Below are 19,038 nucleotides of genomic sequence, written 5' to 3'. Positions count from 1 at the left end.
AAGAAGAAGAAGAAGAAGAAGAAGAAGAGGAAGGAAGGAAGGAAGGAAGGAAGGAAGGAAGGAAGGAAGGAAGGAAGGAAGGAAGGAAGGAAGGAAGGAGAAAGAAGGAAGAAAGAGGGAGGAAAGGAGAGGAGAAAACATTACCTGTTTTAAATAGCACTATTTCTAAAAATTTTTTATGGCCTATTCTTCCTATTTCAAAACTATTCATTTTTCTTCTTATTTTAGGAATAAATAAAGCGAAGTGGAAGCTTGTGTTTTTATTTAGTATGAAAACAGAATCTAATCACAGCTAATGAGTATAATACATGCTCGTGTGTAGCTCTCTTGTTTGGTGTGCATTTTATACGCAGAAGGTAGCATGGGCTGAATAACTAGGGTGCCAAGTTACAGATGGGGTTGGAAATGTTATTTGACAGCCGATTAGAGTAATCTGTCAGAAATGATGACTTAATCACCATAACAGACTCCAAATTCCCTCATAGAATTCTACCCAGAGTAATCTAATTTTCTTGCCATATTTTATTTTATATTTTGCCAAGACTAAATAGTCATACTGCTTGTTCTATCCCCTTTACTACACTGCATTATTCTAGCAGAAATACAAATAGGTCATGTCATTGTGACTTGAAAAGGCAGAATTGAAGCCCACTAAACCAAAAGCAGACACAGAATTCTGAGTTCTCTGTGTTTTCTATCACTGTATTATTATTGTGTATCAAAAAGCTCAGAGTTGAACATTGCTTCCCAAGGACCAGAAAAGGCCATTCTTTATAGTGTATTCTTTTAGCTTTCAAATGGACCTTACGAAACTCCTCGGGGCAAGTTCTATGTAAAAATGATCATAATAACTTTATTGGCTACATAAACTTATTACTACATAGCTCAATGACTCTGAGAAAGAAATCATAATTTTTTTCACTGAGTTTTTCTCCAGTTGTGATTTGCCATGGGAAGAAAATTATATGTCATAGTTCTTGTTACTATCCATTCAAATCTCATCTTTTTTTCTGGGCTTAGAACACAAATATAAAAGTATGCCAGCAAACAGTGATTGAGAATTCCCCATGGACCCACTATGGTAACACAGTCATAGTGCTCCAAACGAGCGATGATGAATGACCATGTGGCCAAGTGTGGGTGAGTCTACACTCTGCTTCTCCCACTAATGTGATCTTCAGAAGGTGATGGCTTTCTGTAGAATTTATAAAGAATGGTTGGAACAACTGTGATAACAAGTAACCTAAGTAGTTAACATAGCCTTAGTATGAGAATGATGGTTTATGTATTGGAAAGTTGTTCACACACTGATTGATTTTTAAAGATTTCAACTAGAGATAACCATATTAAGTAAATTAAGGCAATCTCAGAAAGACATTTTAATGTGTTTATTGGTATTACATAGAATACCAATAGAATTTGCATAGATGCATAAAACTATGTATGTATGGAACAGAGGCTATGGGCTCTTGCCACAGACAGACACTGAGTGAACATTCTGGCCCCTGCTTATTGGCTATGTGACTTTGCCAGGGTACTTTTCCCTGCCCTCTTGATTCTTCTAAATATCAACTTAACAGGGCCATTGAGAAAAAATAGCTAACTAACTTACAAGAAGCCTGTGACACATGCCTGGAAAATTAAGAGTGAAAAGATGATTTTGTCTGTTTTCATAATTGATAAATATTGATTAATGTCGGTTTTGACTGATATGAGAAATTATTTTTGTCATGTGTTCCTACTTAGCAGTCATTCTTCTAACTACATCTTAGCTGGTTTACGATTGAAAGAAAAGCAAGTTCTTGCTCAGTACTGATAGGTTGATGGTCCCTGTTGCTTCCCTATCTCCTAATGCAGAGCATGATATCACAGTAACTAGAAGGATGCAAGTACATAAAGTAGCAAGACTAGATAACTGTGTGCTGTCTTGCTCTAAGAAAGAGAACCCTTGGCAATACATTTAGTCGTCCATTTCAGGGAATTGCCTTCCTACAGTTGGTGGCAACTCTCTTACAACTTATCATTCACAAAATCGCTTTTATAAAAAACTCTGATAGTATAGTATAGTTACATTTGTCTCATAGTTATTATGCAAACCAGATACCAATTACCCTACATAAATCATTTTTTCGTATTGTCATGGAATGAAATAAACATGCTAGTGTTTTGGTTTTGGTTTTACAAACTGGAACCTTTTGGTTCTCTCATTGAACATGGAGCTCTTTCATAGATTTGCCTGTTTTATTCCCCTTTTTCTTTACTTCTAATGATTTTGTTACAGTAAACATATTATAATATATGCCAGCATAGCTGGTCTATATGAAGCTATTGTAATAGCTTTAATAATGAGGCTATGATGGGGACTTTTCAAAATCCATTTCAGGTTTACAATGGCATTTTTTAAATCTCGTATGAGAGGTGATTACTTCATCAGTTGGTGATGAACTTGAGTTCTCATCTGTGTAAGAGCTCATCCAAGCTATGTTGTCACCATCCCCTGACTTCCTTAGTGATAGGTGGTATAACTCATTGTCTTCCTTGTAGGCACACTGGAACTGTGCATAGAGGTCAGGTTAGAGGAGCCATGGTCTAGGCTCCTCTTCAATGGGCTTTCTGCACACCAGTCAGTGAGTGCTGTGCTGTGACCCAGCCTTGGACCTGTCACTGTGGCATAATGCTTGAATTCTGTAGAAGCAGTGACAGCTGTTGGCAGAGCTAGGTACAGTACTCTATTACCCTCACAGACCATCAGTAATGGCTTTGTTCTAAAGGCCTATACTCATTTTCATTTTCATCACCCACAGCTGGCTGCTTCTGTGATGAACCTAAAACACTTTGGGGGGTGAACTATAGCTGTTCCAATCAGGGAATTGCCATTCTGGGCACCAGTAGTGGACAGATCAGTTCTAGGCCACTGTGTATATATGAAGGGAAAAGAGGAAGATGAGCCCCTTGTACTTACCCATTAAGAGAGGGGTCAACAAGATACAATTTGTAAAACACATGAAACTCAAGAAGAATGAAGACCAAAATGTGGACACTTCGCCCCTTCTTAGAACAAAACTCCCATGGAAGGGGTTATAGAGACAAAGTTTGGAGCTGAGACGAAAGGATGGACCATCCAAAAACTGCCCACCCAGGGGTCCATCCCATAATCAGCCACCAAACGCAGACACTATTGCATACACCAGCAAGATTTTGCTGTAAGGATCCTGATATAGCTATCTCTTGTAAAGCTATGCCAGAGCCTGGCAAATACAGAAGTGGATGCTCACAGTCATCTATCGGATGGAACATAGGGCCCCCAATAGAGGAGCTAGAGAAAGTACCCAAGGAGCTGAAGGGTCTGCAACCCTATAGGTAGAACAACAATATGAACTAACCAGCACCCTCAGAGCTCGTGTCTCTAGCTGCATATATAGCAAAGATGGCCTAGTCCGCCATCATTGGGAAGAGAGGCCCCTTGGTCTTGCAAACTTTATATGCCCCAGTACAGGGGAACACCAGGGCCAAGAAGGGGGAGTGGGTAGGTAGGGGAGTGGGGGAGTGTATAGGGGACTTTGGGGATAGCATTTGAAATGTAAATGAAGTAAATACCTAATAAAAATTGAAAAAAGGAAAAAAAAAAAGAGAGGGGTCAAAGTGGGGAGGCTTTATACAGGAATCCTGTGTACTGTAGCACCAGTCAGGGTGCATCACACAGAACAGGTTGTGTGCTGTAGATGGTGCAGAGTCGTAGCTTTAGAGGAGAAAAGATGGTGATATATAAATTTGTTCTTACTTGAAGTTAAGCAGCTCCTCATAAGCATTGCTTAGAGTGCTGAAGTAAGATCTAGTGCTTTTCATTGTTCTGCTTTGACTATATATGTGATGCTAGTAGTTGACTGTAACTGAAATGACACTTAGAACTACCCAAACCCCGTGAAGAAACAAGGAAGAGAACTATTAAATTTTCCCTTTCCATTATGTTCCATTTGATTCAAAACAGGTAAAGCTAATTAAAGACTGAGAAACTAGCCAGCAAGTGTAACTGTGGGCAAAATGTTGTTATTCCATAGTGAATGAAAAGGAGATTCCTATCCATCAAAAGATCTATAGCAGTATAAATCTAGACAACTTTGTTCATAGAAATGCCAACCTAAAGTATGTTAGGTCCATTGGACTCCTGTGAGCAGTGACTGTATGTGAGGGTCTTAGGTCCACTGCACTCCTGTGAGCAGTGTCTGCGTGTGAGGGTCTTAGGTCCACTTCACTCCTGTGAGCAGCNTCTGCGTGTGAGGGTCTTAGGTCCACTGCACTCCTGTGAGCAGTGTCTGCGTGTGAGGGTCTTAGGTCCACTGCACTCCTGTGAGCAGTGTCTGCATGTGAGGGTCTTAGGTCCACTGCACTCCTGTGAGCAGTGTCTGCATGTGAGGGTCTTAGGTCCACTGCACTCCTGTGAGCAGTGTCTGTGTGTAAAGCTAGACCTATCACTTCTCTCATGAAAGCATGCTCTCTACAGAAAGAATGAGTGTGAGTTTTCTGTTTGCTCCCAAGACACCTGAGTCAAACACAAGCTGTGGACTCATTACTCGTGTTTCATCACTACTCAGAAAAACTCCCCTCTACATGCCAGAGGCTGGGTTTTCTAAAGCTTCATAGATTCGTCAGAAATTCTGGCGGATTGTAACAGTATAGACAGATCACTGAATATGTCCCTCCAACATGGCTAGTTCTATATGATTATGAAGACAAACTCCTTGTTCCCCCCACCTCTGGGAAAATCTTGACAATCCTGTGTGCTCACTTGCTGCTAAGAACTGGATACAGTTCAGACTGGAATTCCCTTAAAACTGTTGAGACATTAGACACTGAAATGGAGACTAGCCTTTTCTCTGAGCCTTTTCTGCTCTGTTGGCAGTAGTCAGAACTTCCAGATGCAGCGCATAACATGGAATTCTCCCATTGGGTCACTCCAGCCTAGGCAGCGGGCTCCATAGTCAGGTTGGAAGGTGTTAGGAAGCCGAGTGCTGTCAACACTGGTTTCATCTTCAGCTCTTTGTTTTGGAGGGGCTGGGGTGGTGGACACTTGACTGCTGCTGTTTTATTTTCTTGGACATGAGTCTTGTTTGTTTTTTTAATGCAAACATGCTTTTTTTTAAATAATTTATTTTTTACACTCCATATTCCATTCCCTGCCCCCCATCCACCCTCTAAGTGCTCCACATCCCACACCTCCTCCCCACGCCCCCTGTCTCCATGTGAATGCCCCCACCCCCCACCCCACCTAACCTCTAACCTCCCTGGGGCCTCCAGTCTCTTGAGGATTAGGTGCATCAAATCTGAATGAACACAGACCCAGAAGTCCTCTACTGTCAGCTCTTAAGAAAGGTGTTGAGGATGTGACTTCTAGCTGCCAGTCCTAGTGATGAGGCCAGTTCATGGTTGAGTAGTCAAATCATTTGCTTCCTTGAAACATATTCATGAATATAGTCCTTCTTTCCTTGTCTTACTAGACTTCAGCTACTTTGATCATAGTGAGTTGTCTTCTTTCTTTTAAGAACTCCTGTTGCTTTGATCAAAAAGTCTATAATAACCATTCTATAATAGCATGGTCTGCTTAGTATGTCATAGCATCATTCTATAATAATGCATCTCGTTTTCACTTGCTTTGTGCCTTTGCATATGAGTTCTTTCTCTTCTTTGAGATGTCATTCCTCCAGCTTTTTACAGTTCTAGGAAATAATGCAAGGACCTCATGCTTGCTGCTTAGGGGCTCCACCACTAACCTGTATCACTAGACTTCTTTGACTTTAAAACATGGTTTTACAAAGTTGCTCAAGTTGGCTGTGTACCAAGTCTATAGCCTAGGCAGAGTTTAAACTCACAATCCTTGTACCATAGGCTCAGCAAGAATGTATTCAAGAAGCAACATCTTGAGACACCGTATTCAATTTGTGCTTCCTTAGTCTGTATTCGGCATTTCTGAGTTCCCATATTGTCTTAGCTCACCCCATACTCTGCTCTAGAAAACTGTTGATGGATCTGTCTCAGTATCCTCTACATGGTCCATCATGACAGACCCTTTTATATCCTTCATCTTACAGAATGTATGAAAATGAGCAGTTCTTAACATAGTACTGATTAAACACCTTTCTCAAAAGTTGCAGTGCTTTACACACGTTGTCCACATTACCTTCGGAATTTACCCAAGTAGACTACCCATTCACAAGTCCACCCTAGCCTAACAACCCAGACTTCTCTGAATGGGATTGTCCCCCTGGACCTAAAGAAGAAGAAAACAGAGTTCAAGCCTATAGTGGCAGTGGCTGCCTTACTATGGCTGCCATTGCTTTTAGATGTTCTAAGGTCAGATACTGACCAGCTGCAGGAAGATGGGAATGAAGAATTACTGTACTACTAGTCATAAAGCTACAGAGTTTTGAAGAGGAAGAGAAGCTGGGCAGTGGTGGTGCACGCCTTTAATCCCAGCACTTGGGAGGCAGAGGCAGGTGGATTTCTGAGTTTGAGCCCAGCCCCTATAGAATGAGTTCCAGTATAGCCACGGCTATACAGAGAAACCCTGTCTCAAGGAAAAAAAAAAAGGAAGAGAAAACTTTCACCTAAGGGTATGTTGCAGGCGCCTTTGTGTGAGCATTTGCTAGTGCTGGAGTTCTTAATTAAAAGCCCATATGTCCAAGTCCCGTGGTAGACATTTTGTGGAGAGGCAGTGTGGTCTGGGAAAGTCATCACTGGATTAAAAGCAGGGAGATTAGACTTCTGACCCCAGCTCTGACGTTAACCAGCTGTGTGTCTTTAGTGAAGACCCTTCCTTGTTCCTTCATAACTGCAACTGAGAGCAGCTTTGGAATAGAAAGATGCTGCTCCTATGTCTCCCAGATCTCTCCTCTAGTGTGGCGCGTATGTCACAGATAAGGCTAGATGGCGTAGCACTTAGGCCTGATGCTCACGACACCTGCTCCCTTTCTGGTGTTTGTCACTTCCTTTTATAAAATGTGAGGGCAAGAACGACATTCATTTCATCTTTACATTTCTATACATGTATACACTTACTTCCATCTCTTTCTTGTATCTTTAAACTATAAATCTCATATGACGTTGCAGTATATTAACCCATATAATTCTTTATTGTCTTGAAAGGGAAAGGTGCCATCCTCCATTGTTTGCATCTATCAATATTCATATATTCATCCCTTTGTAACTATGAGAAGCAGTGGTCTTCATTTATCACATGCACTGTTATCTTTCCCGTCGCTCATTTCTCTGTTTACCATAACCTGCATTTGGCACCACTATTTTACTGCCTTGAATTAAAATCCCTAAATAAAGATTTCTTAACTTTTACCGTATATGTATGAATGTTTTACCTGCATGTATGCATATGCACCATGTGCATGTAGTGCCCCCAAAGGACAGAAAGTTCTCTTAGAACTAGAGTTAGAGCCAATTGTGAGCTACCCTATAGGTGCTGTGAACTGAATCTGGGTCCTCTGCAAGAACAGTTGGTGCTCTTAGCCACTGAGACATCTCTCCAGCCCAAATTCCTCATTCTTGGAACTCCCCATCATGGCTCCCTGCCCTTCTGCCAGCTCCTTGCTCTGTCCTCATAAGATATTGTCTTCCTGACATATACCCTCAGTGGTTCTGTCCTGGCTTCTGGCTCTTGTTAGTCCATCAATTCCTGTGGCTTCCACTGCTGCCTCCCAGACTGCATCCTTTGTCAAGCTTGAGCTCTGCAGTCCCAACGTCTTGCTAGCCATAGTCACATCAAATTTAGCAGATGGAAGCAAAGGGTAACCTACTCAAAGACTGTTGATCTTCCTTAAACCTTGTTCTCCCCCAATTCCCTGGCCACACCAGGACTTTCTACAGTTTTCTTCTGTGGTATTTTTTAAGGACTATTTGGGACACCTAAACATTATATCCTCAAGTAGTGTCTGCTCTACAAATTAAATATATGAATGTATGGAGTGGAGATGCTAGTAGGTGCTGTATCTCAAGGCCCATGCTCTCTGGATAAAAACATCCTGCCTCTGGAGGCATACAGGCAGCTCTAAATTACTTAGGGTCTTATCCCTTGGCAGTTCATTCTCACTGTCTTCTTCCCTGGTATTCTAAAGACACTGGTAGGCATTTGGTGCACATGGACTGCCTGATAATAATGTCCTATCACATAAGTGCCATAAGTAAGTACCATTTCCTTTCATTTAAATTAGATAAAACCCAGAGCTGTGGCTTGCAAGTAATGGAAGTCCACTGGGGAAATTAAAAGTTCACAAAGAGCAGACCCATTATAATAAAAGCATTTGCACAGCCAGTGATTCCATCCATCCTGGGGCTTCCTTATTCCTTGGGGTAAGATGAAATATCAAATAAGAGGACCTTTGGAAATACGTTGAGGAATTTAGTTTAATTGGAAATAGTGGGAGCATTCCATGATTAGAGTAAACTCTGGGTCATACACAGTGGTGTTATCTGCTTTGTAGAACGAACCATGAACCATCCATGTCTGCCATGGTTCAGATCTCAGCCTCATTTGTTTCAAGTTTTTTGTCTTCTGCATATGTGCTAACTGTAATCCTAAGGCTCCTATCTTTTCCCTCCTGTAATGGTTCTATTATTTAGTGGTAACTAAATCAAGCCACTTGAAGACCTCCAAGTCATTTCTATTGAGACCTGAGGTAAACCCAAAAAGCAAACAGAGTAGGTGGTAGACAACAGAAATATTGTCATGTAAGTAGTACAGCCATAATTCCAACCTCCTCAGCACATCCCTGGCTCTGCTCATGTATAAGCACTTCACATGTGTGCTCTCGGTTAACCCTCATGAGCCTGCTCTGCGGGTGTTATCCAATACCATCACAGATGAGGAGGCTACACTAGAGAACTCCCATTAGCCCAGGTTACTGTAATAGATTTCAGATAGAATTACCTATAATATAGAGATAAAGGTTATAGTTAACACAAACCCAGGTTTCCGATTCCAAAGCTCAAGCTCATAAGTACTATTCCAGTGTTCCCTGGCTTGAAGGTTAGGTTCCTGAACATAAAACTGAGGAAACAAACAAAGGTAATATCACCCCTTAAAGGCCATGGTATTAATGATGTATCTTTGTACTTATAGCAGTACTTGAATAATATCACATTTCTGAAACTGGTTTTACAGTTGTTCAATCTGCCTTTACTTTCTCACTTTTATATTTTTAGATGCATCATCCCATTCAGATGAAACCTGCAGATAGTGAAAAGTCAAACGGTAGGTGTCAACTAACTGTCTGATTGAGTAGTGCCTTCTGCTTTAGATTACTTCAGGTTGGGAGGGGCCAGCTCTAGCTGATGTTCCCTCTGGAAGGTGGACAGCTCCTGAACTCAGCACATATGGAGAAGACTGTGGCAAGGGATGGTTTTCCACAACCTTCTGCTTAGGCCTGGCTCTATGTGGTGGCCTTGTGTGATCTGGCTAGTATTGGTGTACTCCTGGTACAACACAGAAATACCTGATGGGTAGAAAGAACATGAGTGGAAAGTACGTAGCCCATAAGGAACAGGCTACGATTTTTTTGTCTCTCATTGTTCCTCTTTGACTGTCTTATAGTCTTCTCTAAACTGTACCAATACATTTGCATCAGAATCCACTCAGAATTAAGTCTGCTGATTAAATGAACATACATTTGCAGAATAAATGTGTATTTGATGAGATCTATAATAAAATTGAGATTCGCCTCTTCAAGGCACTTCAGAGTTGATAGTCCATATTTTTATCAAGTTTTTGCTCCCATCTCTATAAGCCTCCTATCCAGGTTTTGTTCTTTTAACTTTCTAAAATGTGTATTCAAAAGAACCATCGACCATCGTGAACCACAGAGCTCCTCTGTCCCCCAGGACTGACATAATCAGCCCTGTTTCCTTCCAGCAGGCAGCTTCACACCTCATTAATTAGTAATCAGGGCAGAAGCCATGCACTTAGAGATCTATATATCTGCAAATGTAAATTATGATTGGGCTCTGAGTCTCTCCACGAGGTAGTTTATGGCTAATTGCAGTGCATCCCATTTTCTGGCTTCTTCACAGACTGGAAAGTTTAGAAGAGACCTCCCAAGTTGTCCCAAGGGCTGCCAGCACTGGTGTGTCAGACAGGACTTAGTCTCTGTCACTCACCCTCTCTCTGAGCAGATGCTGTCGCCTTTCTCCTCCCTTCTCAGCCTGTGCTTCCCATAACTGTCCAGGCTCCTTCCCTATACTGTTTTAGTGTAAACAGTGCTGTTTATCACAAGAAACTTCCAAAAGACTACCACTTCTTTGTGTGAGACCATAATCAGATTCCTAACTTCCTCCCTCCCTCCCTCCCTCCCTCCCTCCCTTCTTCCCTCCCTTCCTTAGTTACTCATTTATCATTTACTGTGTACCAGGAAAGATGTCTAGGGAATGGCATTGCAACAGTAATTCTGAAGAAAACAAAAAGACTATGACCCTGACAGGGAACTTCATTCGTTTTAATGACAATACCTAATTATAGTCCTTAAACATGGAAATTTGCATCTGCTCATTCATAAAAAGGGAATAGTGGTAACTATGGCCTTATGGCTTGGCTTTTTGTTTCCTCTTGAGTCTCAAAATAAGATGTTTGCTACTGTCTTTCTAAATGATGGGGACACCTTGGTTGGTGGTGGTTGTTGTTGTTGTTGTTGTTGTTTGGATTTGTTTTGTTTGCTTTGAGACAGGGTCTTTCTGTGTACCCCTGGCTGTCCTGGAACTTGCTCTATAGACCAAGCTGGCCTCGAACTCGGAGATCTGCCTCTGCCTCCCAAGTGCTAGGATTAGAGGCTTGCACCACCATGGCCCAGGTGACAGAACACATATTAAAGTGTTAGTTATTACCTCCCAGAGGTATGCCTGGGCTGTGTAGCATTCTGTGCTGAGCACACCTTCCTCTAAAGGTAGCCATTTCTGCCCCAGACATTCCTATATACAACATTCCCCTATTCCCTCCATAGCAAACAGATGAATCATGTGGGACAAATCATATCAGTTTATGTCTTCATGGAGTTTCTAACCACCAAGAGATGCTCTACCTATCCTTTGGCTCCCAACTTCTCTAAATTATTTTGAAGCAGAAGTCATGGAATGAAAGTCTGTCAAAGGGGGTCTGTCTTGTTTTTTTAGCTTTAGGTTGTATTTATAAACTCACGAATCATATATTTGAGGTGAGCACATATGACCAGAAATGCCCAGTATTGACATATGGTATATTTTCTTCTCAATATTGTCTACTGGTTGTGTGTGTAACCCTTTCCTGCCAAGAGTCCTCAGCGGTTGCGCTGCTTTTATTCTCCACTGTCAACCCTGGACACAGTATTTGGTTAAGTCTAAAACTACTGCACATCAAACCATTTGCTCCAAATTTTTCATGATCTCAAAAGCTGAGGAGGATTTGGGTTTCCTTATTACTACAATAAAAAGCATCTTAAAATGCCCCTTTTGAGGGAATTGTACAGGGCAGTAGATAAGCAAGCTTCACCATGTACCAAGTAATCAAATGAATGAGCCTATGGGGGCATTTTGTACTCACATCACCACATTCAGTTCCCTGGCCCACAAAGGGTCATGGGTGTCTCATGATATAAAATGTAGTTAATCCACCTTCAGAAGTCCTTCAAGTTTCAACCTTGCTCAGAAGTTCAAAGTCTGTTTTGAATATCAAGGCAATCACTTAACTGTGACCCCACCCCCTGAAAAACCAAAAAATAAATTACATACTTCAAACATAAACAAAGAGAATTCCAAAAGGGAGGAGGAGGAATATAGTAAGGAACTACTAGATCAAAGCATGACTAAAACGCATCAGGGAAAATACCAACTCCTACGGCTCCGTGCCCAGTACTAGGGCTTTCGATTGAAATGACTCAGGTGTCTAAGGCTTCCAGCTTTACTGGCTGTAACATACATCTCTTTGTGAGCTGATTCTTCTCCATATATTTAGCTCTGCTTGGGAGATGTCTCATCTCCAACATCTTTTAGTCTTCACTACAACCAGGCTTCACTTTCACAGCTTCATGGAATGGCCTCCCATGGCCTTCTCACAGACTCCACATGTTGCCTGGCCTCAATTGCTCTCTAAAATTATGGAGAATGACCTTAGTTGCTCTTTAAAACTATGGAGAAAGAGTGTAGGACCCCCTTCCTCCTAAGTCTTCCATGCCTTCAAATCCAGGTACCATCTGGATTAACTGCCAAGTTAACTGCCAGCTTGAGATAGACTTTTGTCCCGTTTTCTGCATTATCAGCATCTTTTCTGTGTTGGAGCAATTGCTGTCTATGGGCAAGCAGTTCTTAGGCTCGCTCCTTTCACAAGCTGGAATCTTAGTTGGGTGGAGTCTTTTCCTGAGATCATCCTTATTATTGTTCCAGAACAGAGCAGGAGGCCTCCCTTTCATGGCCTTATTCTCCTGAACAATCACAGTCTCTTTTTTAGCACACACCTAGCTGAAACATTAAGCTTCCTAGTATTCTGTTTCTATCCAAGCCATATATGTTTTCTTTCTTTCTGCTCCATTTGTTCTTTTTTATTGTAGGCCTTCATAAGAGGTATTAGCGATTTCCATGCCGCAGATGCAACATTGTGCTGATTTGACATTTTCTCTACCAAAGAAATTAGGCATATATTTGTTTGTTTGTTTGTTTGTTTGTTTTGGAGACAGTCTCTCTGTGCAGCCCTGGTTATTCTGGAATTCACTACATAGACTAGGCTGGCTTCCAACTCACAGATACATCTGCTTCTGCCTTCTAAATGCTGGGATTAAACACCTTGCCGTCCATTTCTTATTAATTTAGCCTCACACAAATTCTCAGGAGATACACAGAAAACAGCCAGATTCTTTGCCAAAATATCATAGAAGAAATGGTCTGTAGCTGTGTTGCTAATAAAGTTGTTCTTCCCCTGTGAAGCCTCTTGAGCCAGGTCTTTACTAGTCTCAGCACTTCTGGCTTCACCGTCCCATCAAAACATACAACATTTAACTACTTTTCTAGTCCAAAGTTTCAAAGTCTTCCAATCACTCCAAAAAGCAGCATGCCCAGGTTCTTCTCAAAAACAATACTCTCTGGTACCAATTTCTGGGTTGGTTACTTTTCTGTTGCTCTAAAAGAAAAAAAAAAAAAAAAAAAACCATGACTAAAGGCAATTTAAGGATGAAAGGGTTTATTTGGGCTTATAGTTTCAGGAGAGGCATGGTGGCATGAGGCCAGAGCAGGAAGCTGAGAGATCAAGTCTCAAGCCCTCAACCACACATAGGAAACACGGTGCCCTGGAAGTGAGGTGGAGCTGTAGAAACCCTCAGAGCTCACCTCTAGTAACATGCTTCCTCCAGTAATGCTCCTAAAGGTTCCAGAACCTTCTCCAAAAGTACCAGGTTTCCTATAGGGAATTCAGACCACCACAGAGAAATTATGTTTGCTGGGTTATGCTAATAGCAAATTAGCAGCATAGTTCACAAACTGAGAGAAACATTTTTTTGCCTTCTAAGTGGCCCTGGCCTGTCACACCCATACTGTTGACATAACAGAATAGTCCTTCCTATACACAGACTGAGTAGGGGGAGTTCTCCTTTGCCTTGATTTTCTGAATTTTTGATTAGAAAAGTCAAAAAACATGAGAGCAGACTTACAATTATATTTCAAGAACTCTATTATGGGAGTCAAATGAACCAAATGGTTCAGTCTTGCTCATAGTTCCCTTTGGACCGAACCTAGGAATCAGAAGAAATGCACACTTTTCTAACTCATAAGTGTTGCAGCCTTTTCTGATTCCTCATGGCATTTCTGACAGGTAAGCATAGCTTCAGAAGTATAAAAAACACAAATATTTCTTTGGTTCAGACTCTCTGAATAGCTCCTATAGCAGTGAAAGAAGTATAACGAGCTCTAATTGCACTTGTATTGAGTTTGCTGACATTTATCTATAACACAAAGAACTCATCACAGCTAGAGAGCTGCTGTCTTCATTATCTGAGTGCTCAGATTTTGAAATTTTCTATTTTCTGAGCAAGGACTGCTAATCAAGATCACTTAGTTATGGACAAGTGAATTCCAGCAAAACAGTCACCATTTGAATCCCTAATCATTACAACCTGATATAGGGAATCTATAGTGAGCCCAGAAATGTTAGATGCTTGTACATCAGCCCTGCACTTTTGGGTCTTGCTGAATGGACCCCCTAAGCCAGTAGTGCTTACTATAACCCATCACCCTTCCAAAGCTGTAATTCAATCTGTATCCTCCAGAACTCCCAGGACTAAACCACCAACCAAAGAGTACACATGGCTCCAGCCGCATATGTAGCAGAGGATGGCCTTATCTGGTATCAATGGGAGGAGAGGCCCTTGGTCCTGTGGAGGTTCAATGCCCAGTGTAGGGGAATGCTAGGGCAGAGAGGCAGGAGTGGGTGGATGGGTGGGAGAGCACCCTCATAGAAGCAGGGGGAGGAGGGAGGGGATAGTGGATTAATGGAGGGGAAATCTGGGAGGAGGATAATATTTGAAATATAAATAAAATAACCTGTAGAAAATATCTCTCCAGGGTTGGAGAGATGGCTCAGTGGTTAAGAGAACTGAATGCTCTCCCAGAGGTCCTGAGTTCAATTTCCAGAAACCACATGGTGGCTCACAACCATCTGTAATGGGATCCGATGCTCTCATCTGTGTGTCTGAAGACAGTGACAATGTATGCATATACATAAAATAAATAAATAATCTTTTTTTAAAAAAAAGAAAATAAATAAATCTGCATCCTCTCTCACATTCATGCTAATTCATGCTTTTTTTTTCTGTGCTGCTATCCCAAATATCCAAAGAGGGGGAAAAAATATTACTCCAGATAAGTAATAATTGATGGTATACCTAATGTGAACACTTTAACGGAATTCAGCTTTCTTGTTAGTTTTCTACTATAGAAAACTGAGCAATCATATGGGAAGTGTGTCTGAGGAGTTAGGGATGAGCGGGCTTGCATTGATTAGCAGAAGCACAGTTACTTTCTTCCATTCTGTATGCGGTATATTTTTCTGCACCATGCAGCTCTCAGCCCTCTTACTATAAAGTAGAAGATACCGTCTGTGCAGGACTTCCACACAGCTGCTGAAGCTAGTGATGTGATGAGTGAGGGAGAGCTAAAGCATGAGCTCACCTCTTGTGCTGTGCTTGGCTCTCATTGGCTACAGCCAGTATTGACTGTTGCCATGCTCCTGAGTTCAAGGAAGATGCTCTACAGAGAGAACATATAACACCTGTTTTAGCCTTCCAACCTTACAATATGTTGAGGGACCTAGAATCCAAAATGCTAATCAAGTCCAGTCTTCTTTTCTCAAGGCTCTGAAACCTATGTGTCTTCTTGTCAAGCTTAGAGCTAGTCGAAGTCATGGAAACTATTTTCATGGGAAGGTGAAAACCTTCAAAGCCACCATTAAATATAGGAATCACTCAGTATTTTCATGCACTCACTTTCTGATTTACTAGAAGATGGAAAAATAATTTTGAAATTCAAAGTGGAACCACTTGCAGATTTGGAGGCAGTAATTAAATGCCATATGTTAGCACCAACACATTGGAAAGTTGTTAATTAATTCAAGCAGCCCAAATCCAGGTGTGACATTGACAGATTGTATACCAGGGTGTTAGCACAGACTTACAATTAGGGATGTTTTAAAAATGAAGTTTCTAGACCTATAACTTAAAGAAGTTACCCTTTTACTCAAAATATTAACCCTTTCTCATTCTCCCATGAGAGAACATGTTTTATTGAGCACTGGTCTGGAGGCTGTAGTTCTGTAGGCAGCACTACATATGTGAAAGTCAGTCCCTGCTCAGCTCAAGCATCCTTGGGGAAAATGGTTTTGCCCCAAAGAGAAGGGAACTTATTTTTGTTTTTAAATTCCCCTAAAGCACCTACCAGACTACCCTGGATACCATAGATTGATTTAAGCAATCCATAATCTCACTGATTAAAAATTAAATAGCCTCACTCAGAGAAAAAGAAATGAACATTTTTACTAGCATGCAGAGGCCCCTCCCCTTTTTCTTAGCTAATGGTATTTTAAAGAAGAGTTGTCTTCCTTCACGAAATCTGGTTGAGTTTATTCTTGGTGGTACCCAGAAGTCAACATCTTCTCTTAAGTAATTTCCATTTTCAGAGTCCTCTTCTTAGGGAGGGGTGTGTCCTATGTTAGCTTACTCAGGATCTGCATGTGCATTTACTATGGTACTACCCTGGAACCCAAAATGTACAAATAGTTTTAGCTAAACACTGTAATTACCAAGTTTGGCAGTGAAATTAGAATCCAAATAAAAATTTTTGATTCTTTTATTTATTTTAAAGAACTAAAGCAAGTTTCTTCAAGGTAAGAAATATGACAGGATTTTTTTTCTCATACAGCTGCCAGCCATAGTTGGGTAGGCATAGGAGTCCTGAACAGAAAATAGTAAAAATTGGACACTAGTAGTCTTTGCCTTCCTTCTCCATCCATTTCCACATCTCCATCATGGCGGGTGCCATCTCCTCACAGGGTCTACTGCCCATAATGCTCTGTATTCAGGGGCCAGCTCACAGGTAGCCTAAGATCAATCCTACAGGTCAGGAGACTATAAAGACCCCTTGTTAAGAGATCTGAGGTTGCTGAGGCTTGGTGCCCTGGACCACTAGGTTTTTGTAATTCACAGTAGATCACTGGTATTTCACTGCTTCCAAAGGTATAAAAAGAACAGTACTTAAACGTTTTTATCCAAATAAAAAAATTCAAATAAATGGCCCATCCAGTGACATTTAAGTCTATCACTCTCCTTATTCACTGAGCCCATTCTCTGATCATAAGATTTTTCCCTTTTTCAGATGTGCCAGTGTGTTCCTGACTTTGCCCCTTATATGCTCAGTACCTTCTTTCCCCACTCCCACTACAAGTGTCTCCAGATTCTGCCTTTATTTCCTAAGTTTCATCTCAGAAGGGCATTAAAAGATCCTTAGACCTCTGAGTTGTCTTAGAAAGTGCCTGGGTGTAAGAGGAGCATTGTGCACACTGCTCCAGCACCCCAATGCTTCCCTCAACTGAAGCATGGAGCCTGTTGCCTTCTCTGCAGTGTTAAAGAAAAAGAAAGAAAGGAAGCTTAGCTGACAAAGGTGAGATGATGAGCAGGACTATATTACAAATCAATGACAACACTAAATCAGAGAGTAGAGTCCTTTAGTCATAATCATTCCTCCTGCCTTTAAGGCTCATCTAACTCCTCCAGCTTGGAAGAATCAGTAAAGGAACAAGAACACTGGGCGGGGGTAGGAAAGTGGGATGTGTCCATATTAGACCACATACTTCCTAAATGACCCCAGGAAAGTTGCTTTCCCTCTTATGGACTCAGAATGTGTTTAATAGATGGAGTAAGTCCTCTTCTTTTAAGTGGGATTCTAGGACACAGGCCATCTGGCTGCTTCCTTTAGCTTCTTCAGGGCCGCACTTACCAATATAATAGATAGGAAAGGCTTTGACAATTTAAATTAAAGTGATACAGCATTAAAAGTCTGTTTCTCAATCATACTAGACCCTTTTACATGTTCTGTGAAGTCATGCACATAGTACTGGCTGTATATGGGGCAGCACAGACATAGGACTTGGGGTCAGTGTAGCTTAAGAGTAAGTCACTGAGTTGCAGCAGTGCTGCAAGGAATTGGACCAGTCCCAGAGGACTCCTGTCCATGCCTTAACTTGAGTTCCAGTGGACCAGCACCCAGAAAATCCACATAAACAATTACTGTTTACATAGAAATGTGACCTGCCCTACACAGGCTAAAAGAAACCAGAGCAACTACCACTTTTAAACAGCAATGGCAAGATGATGGTGTAGGCTCAGTAACGAAGGCCTTGCACACACTACCTAATCCAGGACTCTGCTACAGCTATCTCTCTCCCCTGACCCACACTTAACTCTGAGAAACAGATAAAGTGAAGCAGGAAGATAAACAGGTCTTATCTCTAGGGGCATCTCAGACATCTTTTACAAGGGCCTCTCTCCTAGAAAGACTGCAAGCACTGTCCTGAAATCAGTTATAATTCGGCCTTATAGAATATATACATACATACATACATACATACATACATACATACATATATATATATATATATATATATATATATATATATATATATTCCTCCTTGCTCTTCTGTTTTGGGCTTGCCCCTACCAGAGATGATTCTCAAGAAACAATCTTCTCCTCTAGAGAAATTGACTTCTGCTTCAAGTGTAACCAGCCTGGCTAGTTAGACACTAAACAGATTGTTCTTGAGGTCAAAGTGGAAAAGAGGCGAGAATGGGGTGTGCAGGAGTAAGGGGCAGCAGATACAAGTATGCAGTTAGCTTTAGGACTGATTCATTCTTATGTGGCCAAGCCTAGCCTGATGTGGTAACGAATGATTGGTTACAAGAAAAATAGATTACATGGCCTTTGTTCGTTTGTTATTTTTATTTCCTAGCTGTGGAAGACAGAAAATTGTTCATAGGAATGGTTTCCAAGAAATGTAACGAGAACGATATCAGAGTGATGTTTTCTCCGTTCGGTCAGATAGAAGAATGCCGGATTCTCCGGGGACCTGATGGGCTGAGTCGAGGTGAGTGTGTTCTCTGTAAAGTCTTTTCCTTTAGTGCTAATTGAAACTCTGTGTCACAGTCAAGGGAGGTGTAGACATCGTAGGCATCACATACAGCAGGGGTCAGCTTGCAGTACATCTCATGTGATCAAGTTATCCAACCTGAACTTTTCTCTGTAACCAAATGATTATCTCTTACATGTCCAGGTGAAAAGGTCTGATGCCAACATATTAGCCAGGTCCCATGGCACACTGGCAGGCTGCTCTAGATCTTTCCCCCCTTTTCACCCTCAAATTGAGAACATTTGGGCGACAAGGAGAGAAGGTGGAGGATGGAAGTGGATTCTCAGACAGGCTTTTCTCTGCTTGCCTAAATGGGTGTAAAAGATATGGTCCTCGTAATATCCATACAAGCC

At 41.4% G+C, this 19,038-nt stretch overlaps 1 protein-coding gene across 25 annotated transcripts in view; it reads left to right on the top strand.

Moving 5' to 3' along the window:
- The window catches only part of Celf2 (CUGBP Elav-like family member 2), an 842,569-nt gene that overhangs the window by 747,425 nt on the left and 76,106 nt on the right, over positions 1-19,038 (top strand). For all 25 annotated transcript variants that reach the window (XM_029547668.1, XM_021215268.2, XM_021215269.2 and 22 more), the window contains 2 exons: positions 9,208-9,256; positions 18,509-18,643. In XM_029547668.1, the coding sequence (XP_029403528.1) occupies positions 9,208-9,256; positions 18,509-18,643 (184 nt within the window). Of the gene's footprint in view, positions 1-9,207; positions 9,257-18,508; positions 18,644-19,038 lie in introns of those variants that run through there.

This window comes from Mus pahari, chromosome 16, assembly GCF_900095145.1.
Source record: "Mus pahari chromosome 16, PAHARI_EIJ_v1.1, whole genome shotgun sequence".
NCBI classification, from domain to species: domain Eukaryota; kingdom Metazoa; phylum Chordata; class Mammalia; order Rodentia; family Muridae; genus Mus; species Mus pahari.
This window is presented reverse-complemented; position numbering and strand designations above follow the sequence as displayed.